General features: G+C 39.2%; 1 protein-coding gene across 2 annotated transcripts in view; it reads left to right on the top strand.

Annotated features, from left to right (window-relative positions):
- Nucleotides 1–8,738: 8,738 nt before the first annotated feature.
- The window catches only part of Msrb2 (methionine sulfoxide reductase B2), a 37,856-nt gene continuing 35,266 nt past the window's right edge, over nucleotides 8,739–11,328 (top strand). For both annotated transcript variants that reach the window (XM_071599848.1, XM_027928555.3), the window contains exon 1: nucleotides 8,739–8,892. In XM_071599848.1, the coding sequence (XP_071455949.1) occupies nucleotides 8,787–8,892 (106 nt within the window). In that variant the 5' untranslated portion in view covers nucleotides 8,739–8,786. The remainder of the gene's footprint in view (nucleotides 8,893–11,328) is intronic.

The raw sequence follows: 11,328 nt of genomic DNA, 5'->3' as shown, positions 1-11,328 counted from the left end.
TGAGTTCAATCCTCAGCATGAAAAAAAATTATAAAATATTTATACAAAAGATATCAGGATCAAGATAAAAATCCAATGCACATAATAGGTGAGAATATTTAAACCCCATATAGTTAACAACTATTTGGATACGTAACAATTAAATATTCCAGCAAGATACAATAAAAGAAAAATAACCTGAAAGAAAAAAGACACGATGCCCATAATTCACAGAAAAACTTTAGTGGCAAGTAAATGAAAAGATCCTCAATTATATTAATGATCAGAGAAATGAAAATTAAAAATCAATGAGACGCTATTTAGTACCTATCATATTGGCCAAAAGTAGTAATTAATTGCATAACATTGAATAATGGTAAAACTGTGGAGTTGGTGAGCTCACCAGTGGGAAAAGCATTGGGGGAACCCTAGGAAAACTGAAGAGCATTATTCTTTGATCCACTAGTTCCTCTTCTAGGTGTTTCTAGAGAAATCTTGCAGACCTAAGAAAATCTGTACAAAATTCTTCACTGTAGCATTGCAGCATGGTTTATTATAGCTAAAGAACAAAAACACCCTCTGTCTCTAAGTAGGATGAGAGATTCTCTGGTTTATTGACACAGTAGATTCTATTCAGCAATTAACATAAATGAACCAAGAACTGGGGGTGCAGCTCAGTGGTGGAGAATTGCCTAACAAGCAGAAGATTTGGGTTCCGTTACCACAACCCACCTCTAAAAAAAAGAATCAATGAACTAAATTATTTTTCTGTCTCTCATGAAAACTTTAAAAACCACGATACGATTGATAAGATCAAGTTGCGCAAGTATACTGACAGTATGAAACCTCAAATGTGAGATTTTAAGGTACACTAAACAGCAATGTAAACTGTTTCAGAATATAGTTATTTGCTCTAAAAATACAAGAACACATATGGAAATGGAAGAGAAGATGGAGAATGCAAATATACATGTATCCCATGTTTAGTTTCTTTATAGGGGAGGGTCAATAGAGGGAGAAAAAAATCTGAAAGCAAATATAAAATTCTTTAACATTTGTATATAAACATGCTATTCTGGCTACACTGATGTCTGTTACATTGTAATCCTTGTTTTCTAGATATTTTAAGTGTCTCATAATTACATTTTTGTATAGATTACATTAAAATTACATTTTGTATAAATACTTATACAAAGATACTTCTGATGCATTAAATGAGAAATACGTGTGTAATATTTTGGTTAGACTTATAGGTTTTTGAAGATAAAATATTCACTTCAAAGTAACCTTTTTAAAAAGGGGTTGAAGAATTTATAAAGTTAAGTAAAAATCAAGATGTCACCTTTAGATGGGTTCCAAAAGCTCAAACAATTTCCATGGCTCAGATTCTTCACACTCTGTATTTTTCCAAGTTATTGGCTTCATTGTGAATTCTATTTGTGCCCCCAACTCAGCCTCCAAAATGACACATTCCCTTTCCTGGGGCCTCCGGATCTCAATTCTGTGCCTCAAGCTGCACTGTCAGGATAAGAAAGACAAAGCTTACCCTTCTGGATGGGCTCAGCCAACCATTCCTTGCTCCTTGGTGGCTCTGTCTGGCTGAGTGCTCATCTCTGGTCAAATCCTGGGGTTGACAGTATAGAGGCAGCTCTATACTGTCCTTCAAAGTCTGTGTTTAGATCAGTGGTTCTCAACCAAGGGTCTTTCACTTCCCACAGAACTTTTGGCATTGTATGGAGACATTTTTGGTTGTAATTTTGAAGTAGGAAGCTACTGGCATTCAGTGGGTAGAGGCCAGGAATGCCATTGAACATTCTACAATGCACAGAATAACTATAGCCGGAATCTCCCTGCTCCCACCAAAGTCCACACCAGTGAATTATGTGGCCCCCAATGTCCACAGGGCTTAGGCTGTGAAACCCTGCTATGGTCTATGTCCATACTGTCACATTTCTTATGGAAAAACTATGTCACGATTTCCACAGGCAACATAGAAAGCTCAATCACCAAACCTCTGTTAGCTTTGGTTCCTTAAAAATCCATTATTAATAATTTAATAAGTGTGAGGTAATATTAAGGTATATTTTATCTTATTTACTTTTGGTACTGGGGATAGAACCGAGGGGTGCTTTACCTCTGAGCCATCTTCGTTTTTAAATTCTGAGGCACAGTCTTGCTAATGGTCTCTCTGAATTGCTGAGACTGGCTCTGAACTTGCGGTCCTCCTGTCTCAGCCTTCGGAGTTGCTGGGATCACAGATGTGTGCCAACACCCTCAACTATTGAGCTATTTTCATTTGCGATTCTTTCATTACTATGGAAGCTGAACATTTTCCCAAGTGTTTGTTCACTATTTGTATTTTCCCCATGCAAGCCATCTGCTCATATCCTTTACACCATCTGTCCAGTCAGAGATGACTACTGCCCATGTAGATAACATTAATTTTCCTTGTATGCATAACATTGTTTATCTGTTGTGTTTATTACAATGCTTCCTTGTGATCCTTTTGATTTCTCCAATTTGACACTAATCACTTTTGTTCCTTATTTTGTGCTACATATATGTTTGTTTGTACTTAAATTTTTATTCCCTTGAACTTGTCAACCTTACCATTTGTTTATTAGTGTATTTTTGGTCTCTCTGAATTGCAGGATTTTCTGGAGGAACAGAATAACCAGGAGATATAGATATATAGTTATAAAAGGGGATTTAGGAGATTGGCTTATTAACCATCACATTTAGTAACTCCTCTTATTGCTACCATTGTCAGAAAATCATTTTTGTTCCAAAGTAGATATGTATAGTGTTGTTTTAGTGTGTGTGTGTGTGTGTGTGTGTGTGTGTGTGTGTACATACTACATTAAATCAAAATTTCTTTTGGTCGAAGTGACTCATCAGTCTAAGCCTTAGACACTAAGGTTAGTTTCCCCATATTGATAAATCGATAATCATTATCCTTTTAGGGATTTCATTTATTATAAATATGTGTATTTGATTACTTATTTTTTATTTTTTGTGGTCTGGGAATTGAACCCAGTGCTGAGCAAACACTCACTCTATTACTGAGCTGTACCTCCAGACCCCAAATACACTTTTTATCTTCAGTTATTTTGTTTTGTTTTGTTTTTTGGCAATACAATGCCAGAGTACTGGCTCCAGAGTGTCATAAAAAATCCAGGAGCATATCTCTTCTACTTCCTTTACACCAGGCTGTGAGTCTATCTGTATGTATACCAGATGATCGCTAGAGCTCCAGGCATCACGACTGATTTCTTTTTTTTTTTTTTTAAAGAGAGAGAGAGAGAGAGAGAGAGTCAATTTTTTTAATATTTATTTTTTAGTATTCGGCGGACACAACATCTTTGTTTGTATGTGGTACTGAGGATCGAAACCGGGCCACACGCATGCCAGTCGAGTCCAGGGAGAAAGAAAAGGAAGGGCAAACATTTGGTGGTGAGTCAGAGAGGAGTCCCCTCACTACTAGTGAACGTTATTTTAATCTTCACTATTTTCACTCTTTGGTTACCAGAAGGGTGTGTATTTCTATTGTTCACCAAAAGTTGTATAATAACAGACTTAAGAATTTAGATATTTGAGTTTCAGTTATAGGCCACCTCCTGGACACTCATACCATTTCCCAGATGACCAACCCAAGGGCAAGGATTGATTTGTCCAAATACCTATATCCTGTAGGGGAATAGGTGAAGATAGAATCCAGAGCCTATCTCCTTTTTCTTTTCTTTTTTTTTTCCTTCTTCTTCCTCCTCCTCTTTTCTCTTTTCTTTTCCTTCTTCTTCTTTTTATTTAGGTACTATGGCTCTGTTTGTTTGTTTATTGGTACCAGGGATTGAACCCAGGTGCGCTTAACCACTGAGCCACATCCCCAGCCCTTTTAAATATTTTATTTAGAGAAAGGGTCTCACTAAACTGCTTTAGGGCCTTACTAAATTGCTGAGGCTGACTTTGAACTTGCCATCCTCCTGCCTAAGCCGCCAGAGCTGCTGAGATTACAGGCACACACCATGATACCCAGATATGCTACACTTTTTCTATTAAACCATTTATTCAAGTCTTCATTCAATCTATCTTTAAAGCTTTACAACTGTCTTTTACAATATTAATTAGATATATCCTATTGGTTTCTAGGAATTGTCCAGATTATGATAGAAAAATGAGCACCGATGTTTAACTCTGGGTAGACAACAGCAGATTACAGTTCTTCACTGAGGAGAAATTGTGCAAGGTTTATCCATTCCATACTTTCCCAAATGGTTTTAGGTGGAGAGAAATAGTTCGGCTTTTGAGCTGATCTCCTGTTTTGGAGGTCACCATATCTTATCTTTTTAGGGATTTTGCTTCCCTAAAATTTTTTTATTATGCTCAATATTTTTTTCTCATGCTTATAGTTTTCAGAGAAGTACGAGCCAAAGTTATAGAACTTTGTCTTTCTTGAAGATTCTCACAATCAAATGTAGAACATCAGATACACACTATATCAGCTTCACAAAACAGAAAACCCCAATAGCAGTTGTTTAAACAAAATAAGGATGTGTTTTTCTCTTACATACTGTGAAATCTGAAGGTTGAGCAATTCAGGTGAGTTTATTATCTTAAAAAACCCAGGCTCCCTTATGTCTTTTATTATGTTAATATCAAGCCATGAGTCACATCTTCATGTATACTGTAAGATTGCTAGTGCTCCAGCCATCATGACTAATTTCCAGGCAGAAAGAAAAGGAAGAGGAAAATGCTGGTATTCCTCTCTAACTACTTCTTTAGCAGCATTCCAGTGATGTTCTGGAGTCCATTATTGCCCAGAAAGTAATATTATGAGAACTACCGACCACAAAGGAGCTGGTGGGTGTAAATTTTCAGTTAGGCACATTGTTGCTCTCAATAAAATAAAAGATCTATCTATAAATAAGGAGTGAAGAATGGTGATTATCCAGGCAACTAGTAGTTTGTACAGTTGAGTAAATTAAGTTAAAGGTCATTTTAAAATAGCATTTTGTTTAGGCTAAGAACATATGGCCAAGAACGTGATACTAGTGCATGGTCTTTCTTACTATGTAAACTGAATTTAGACAAATGTTGGTGGGCAGAGGGGGTATTTCAAGACCAGAAAGGTGAGGCAAGGGTTCTCATATCAGGTTTAAGGGAGAATAGTGGTAGGGAAGAAGGACTTCCTCTGTGTTTGGAATGTCTCCCTGGGAGTGTGGGAATACACAGAAATACAGAATGAATTGGTCCTCAACTGTTCACCTAATCACTGTTTGCCTCATTAAATCACCATAACAATAACTTTTATTTAACCCAACTGTGTGTGCCAGAAGGATTGCTAAAATCTTAATATATGTCATCTCTAATCCTTACAATAACCCCATTTCAGGAATAAGGAAGTTGAAGCTGAGAAAGATGGGATAATCCCACCATGGTCATGCATCTTTCAGATCGATGGTGATTTGTACTTGGGTTTGTGTGAGACCAGGCTCCATGCTTATTTCACACTGTCACAATGTTAAATTCATTTCCCATTTTGGGATTGGGAGTGAAGCTGAGGGGGTTAGACTTCTGCTTTTTCCTAACATTTTTTTTTTTTAATCCTAAACTTAGAGGGATTTTACAAACTCTTATTGAATAAGAGTTGAAGAGTTTGAAGAATCATCTTCAGCAGCATGATCTTGGACAAGAACAAAATACTTTACCTCCTGGATTTGGATTTTTTTTTTTGTACTGGGGATTGAGCCCAGGGTGCTTAACCACTGAGCCATAAGTCCTTTTTAATATTTTATTTAGAGATGTGGTCTCATTAACTTTCTTAAGGCCTTGCTAAATTGCTGAGGCTGGCTTTTAACCCAGATCCTCCTTCCTTCCTCATCCTTGGGAACTGCTGGGATTACAGGCGTGTGCCACCACGCCCATCTTGCCGATATCCTTTTACTGGGACTTAAAAACCAGACAAATATTACAAGAAAAAAACCCCACTATAGGCCAGTGTTCATCATGAACAAAGATGCAAAAATTCTAAAAATTTTATTTCATAAAATCCAGCAATACATAAAAGAAATAATTTCTAACAATTTTTAAAGAAATAAAATTGCCTGCTTTACTGCAGGATTACTAAGTTTAGCATTTAAAAATCAATCAAAAAACTACAAAAGAAAACTGAAAAAACAGATAGGATTATACCAGTAGCTACATTAAAGCAAAAATCTAACATCTCTTCCTGATAAACTCTCAGAGGATTACAAGTAGATGGGAATTTCCTCAATCTGTTAAAGAGTATCTAAGAAAACCTATAGCTATTATCATACTTAATTGTGAAATACTGAATGCTTTTCCTCTAAGTTCAGGTCCATCATAAGAATGTTCATTCTCACCACATTTATTCAACATTGTACAGCTGGTGCAATAAAACAAGAAAAAGACGGGGCTGGGGATGTGGTTCAAGAGGTAGCACGCTTGCCTGGCATGCGTGCGGCCCGGGTTCGATCCTCAGCACCACATACAAAGATGCTGTGTCCGCCGAAAACTAAAAAATAAATATTAAAAAAAAAACCAAGAAAAAGAAATAGAAGTAAAACACTTCACAGATGACATGATTATTTAGGAAGAAAAATCACATAAAATACATTAAAATATTACTAAAACTAATAAACAAGTTTGGCAAGATTTCAGAATATTAGATCAATATACAAAATCTACAGTGAAATAAATAAAACAACCTAACAGTATCAAACATATAAAACACTTCAGTATAATTTTGCCAAAAAATGTGCAAGTCCTGTACAGTGGAAACTCCCAAACATGCTGATAGATGTTAGACCCAAATAAATCAAGAGGCATATCTTATTCAGGGGTCAGAAGACTCAATACTGTTATGGTGTCAATTCTCTTCAAATTTATGAAAGAGTCAATGCAATTCCAGTTAAAATTCAAGAAAGTTTGCAATGCAATTACAGTTAAAATTCAAGAAAGTTTGTTCGCAAATATTGAGAAACTGAATCTAAAATTTACGCTGAAATGCAAAAAACCTAAAATAGCCAAAATAAATTTGAAAAAGAACAGAATTCAGAACAAATGTTAGCTGATTCCAAGTCCAGTGATCAGGACATTGTGTTAATTCATTTAAAAACAGAAAAATGGATTAATGGGACTGACCAGTAAGTCCAGAAATAGAACCTTACTTTGATTAAAAAACTGATTTTTGACAAAGATTCAAAGGCAGTTCAGTGGAGAAGGCAAGACTCTTTTTAACATATGGTGCTGAAAAAATTAGGCATTGGTATATTAAAAACAGAAAAGAAAAAGGAAACAAAAAATATTGACATACACAAAAATTAACTCACAATTGCCGCAGTCCGGCTGCAGCAAACTAAGGGGGGGGGGGGTGACGAACAACTTGTGTAGATTGATACAGCAGGAGTGGAAGCCATTTATTGCAGGACAGGAGCAGTATTTATACATTCCACACAGCTTATCTAATTAGCATAAACTAGATACAGCAGTCAACCAATAAGGAATCTCCACACTTAATGGCTCGCTTTTGTTACTTCTCAAACCACTCCCTCTGGCATTTTGCCAGGCACCATCCAGACTTGTTTAGGAACTCTAACATTCCCCTGGCAAAATGCCAGGTGTTATTTTGACTTGTTTACAGACTCCAACAACAATGGAATTAATCTAGTAGACCTAGATGTAAAGCTTAACGCCATAAAACTTTCAGAATAAAACACAGAAAATCTCTGTGATCTTGGAATAGACAACGATTTCCTAAATATGATACCAAACGACACTATCCATAAAAAAAATTGATTTGAGCTTCATAAAAATTTAAAACTGCTCTAAGATACTATTAGGCCATCCAAAAGACATGTGGGGCAGGGCTTTGTAAAGCATACATTTGAGAAGGGATTTGTATCCAGAAAATATAAAGAACATTCAAAACTCAATAATAAATAATCTAAGAATAAATGGGTAAAAAACTTGGACGTTCACTAAAGAAAATATACTCACTGCAGAAAAAAAAATATTTTAACATTAACCATTAGAGACCATGAAATAAAACCACAGTAAGAGGTCACTGCCTAATTATACAATAGCTGCAGTAGAGAAGTCTGAACATTCAAGAGAGAGCCAGGACAGAGAGAACTGAAGCTCTCACATTCTGCACGTGAGACTACAAGAGGAAACATTTATTTGCCTTTGACCTTGTCATTCCATTTCCAGGTATTCACCCAAGAGAAAAGAACTCACATATCCACACAAAGATCTGTACAGAGATGTTCCTGGCAGCTTTGGTTTTAATAAGGGAAAACTAGAAGCTGCCAGAATCAACTGGTGTCTAGATAAATACAGTTTGGTATACCCATAAATGGAATACTAGTCAGCACTAAGGTGGAATGAACAATTTGTTGCGTGCAACAACTCGCAGGCACGTCAAAATAATTGTGCCGACTGAAAGAAGCCAGACAAAAATCAAGTACAAAATGTAATGATTCCATTTATATACAACTCTGGAAAATGCAAAATAAACCAGATCCCTGTTTGCCCTAGGGACGAGGAGAGTGGAGGTGGAGTGGGATCCAGGCGCGGGGACAGCGGGAGGAAGAGGAGCAGCGGGAGGTGGGAAGCGGGTTAGAAAGCCAAGCTGTGGAGCGGGCCAGAAAGGGCGCAGGGCGGGGCGGGGCAGGTCAGGGGCAAGCAGGCTAGGGGAGGGGCTGGGGCGGGGCTGGGGCGGGGCGGGGCTAGTGCGGGGGCGGAGCCGTCGCGGAGAGCTGGGCCTAGGCTTCTAGCCCGAGGCCGTCATGGCGCGTTTTCTCCGAGCGCTCTGGGGTCGGTCCTCCCAAGAGGCGCCTGGACTGGCAGTGCGGGGCCAAGCGGGCGGCCCGGGGGCCGGACGCGGGAACGCAGGTAGGACGCAGGCCCCGCCGCCGTCTCCGGCTTGCGGTTTCCTCTCGCGGGCTGCGGCTCGCCGCCTGGTGCTCACCGCCCCGTTTCTCCTAAACCTTCCTCCGTGCGCTGCTGACGGTCCCCGCCGGTCCCCGCCAGTCCCCGCGCGATCTTTGCGGTCTAGGACGGTTGTTTGAAAACTTGGGTTAGCGGGAGGCGCCCGGCGTTTTGAGAACCCAAGGAAAGGTCAGACTGTCTCACCAAATGTGCACACAATTCTTTTATTTCTTAAAGTTCATTTATTGCATAACATGTGAGTTCCGAGAGCCGCGGACCTTTGGACTCCAGGTAAAGAACGAGGTGGTTGCTCAGGGGGACCTTGCGCGCCCTCTCCTGCGCTGGCAGTTGGTCTGTTCCACTTCAGAGAACTGCTTTTTTCGCCTGTGAGAAGCATGCTGCGCAGACTTTGGATTCTGTGCTCCAGAGTTTGTACCTAAGACTCAGGGAGATGTGCAGGCTAATCATTTGGTCTGGCAGTCTTTTTTTTTGGTATTAGGCATAGAGCCCAGAAACGTTTTACCACAGAGTCACATCTCCAGCCCTTATTTGAGACAGGGGGTCTTTTTTGTTTTGTTTTTGGGTACCGGGGATTGAACTCAGGGGCACTCAATCACTGAGTCATGTCCCCAGCCCTATTTTGTATTTTATTTAGAGACAGGGTCTCACCAAGTTGCTTAGTGCCTCGCAGTTGCTGAGGCTGGCTTTCAACTAGCGATCCTCCTCTCAGCCTCCTGAGCCTCTGGGAGTGTGCACCACCACTAGTCTAACAATCATTATTAATGACTTGGAGACCAGGACAGGGAGGATGGGGTGTAATGTGTCTGTGTTTGTATGTATGTGCTTGCTAAATACCGTTAGCCCTTTTTCAGATGGGGACATTTCACCAGTTAGGACCCAGAGAACTGTTTCAGCTAGCACTGTATTTCACATATATTTCAGGGAAATTTATTGCTTATGTGGGTTAACCACCTGGGAAATTGCGCAAGAAGCCCAACTGTGCTTTTTTTTTTTTTTTTTTTTTTTCTTTTTTTGCTGTGCTGCGGATTGAACCCAGGATCTAGAGCACCTTGTACCCCCAGCCCTGAGTCCAATTTTATGGGTCTATTGAATACATTAAGGGATTCCTAACTACTAAATATGAACCAAGTTATTTGGAACTCTTTTTAATTACATGAAGTTTTTTCAAACTTAAGTGTTAAATAAATAAATAAAAGCACTGACAATGTAGAGTAGTAGCTGATCCAGCAGGACTTCCAATTATGGATTTTCCGACCCCTCAATGTCTTAGTCAGCCAGACTGAGGATATTTGCTGCAAGCCTACTATGTTGTAAGCATTACTTTGCTGAGAACCACTGGCAATGGAAACATAATTGTGGGTTTGGAGTTCTCCTTGACCCCTTGATAGGGTAGTGGTTTCTGTGGAAACTTCTTAATGCTTGTTCTTGATATGGTCAGAAGCAGCCTAATGAATTGCCCTGGGATTGGAAGTTCTTCAGCCACATTAAAAATTGGCCAGACACCAACACATAACAGGAGCTATGTAACTTCTCAGATACCCCCTCCTGGGAATTTATCCTAAGGAAGTAACTCAAAAGAAGAACAAAGCTATATGTGCAAAAACAGTTTTAACAGCATTACCCTTAAGAACCGGAAATGGCTTCAATCCAAATCAGTTAAGGAATGCTTAAGTAAATCATAAAAGTTCAATTCAACAAACTGTTAGACATCCATTAAAAATGATAAGCAGGTAATCGTTCTGTGGTTAAAAGCTTGATTGTTGATGGACCCATATTTGTGTCTTGGCTCCCTGTCACTTGATGGCTCTGTGACTGCTTGGGTTGCCGTGACAAAATGCCATAGATAGAGTGGCTTAAACAACAGACATTTATTTCTCACAGTTCTGGGGGCTTAGAAGTCAAAAATAAAGGTGGCAATGGATTCCCTGTGTCCATCTTCTTGCTTTGTGCACATATGATCTTACCATGATGTGTGTGCATGGAGAGAGCAGACTCTTGGTTCCCATCATGATGGCCCCACTCTCATGACCTAACGTACTCTATTTGCGGCACTAGGGATTGAACCCAAGGGTGCTCTACTACTGAGCTACATCACCTAGCCCTTTTTTATTTTTTATTTATTCTCCCTGAGTTGCTGAGGCTGGCCTTGAACTTGGGATCCTTTTGCCTCACTCTGCCTCCTGAAAAACTGGGAATATAGCATAGCTACTTTAAAAAGAAGTTCACATATAGATTAAAAGTAAAGGGGGTCTAGGGATATAGCTCAGTTGGTAGTGTGCCTGCCTCCCATGCACACGGCCCAGGGTTCAATCCCCATAATGGGATGGAGAAAGATACACTATTAGCTAATAAAAGGAAAGAAGGAGTAGCCATATTATT

Source organism: Marmota flaviventris, chromosome 12, assembly GCF_047511675.1.
Source record: "Marmota flaviventris isolate mMarFla1 chromosome 12, mMarFla1.hap1, whole genome shotgun sequence".
In the NCBI taxonomy this organism is placed as follows: Eukaryota; Metazoa; Chordata; class Mammalia; order Rodentia; family Sciuridae; genus Marmota; species Marmota flaviventris.
Note: the sequence above shows the minus strand (reverse complement) of the source record. Positions and strands in the feature narration are given on the sequence as shown.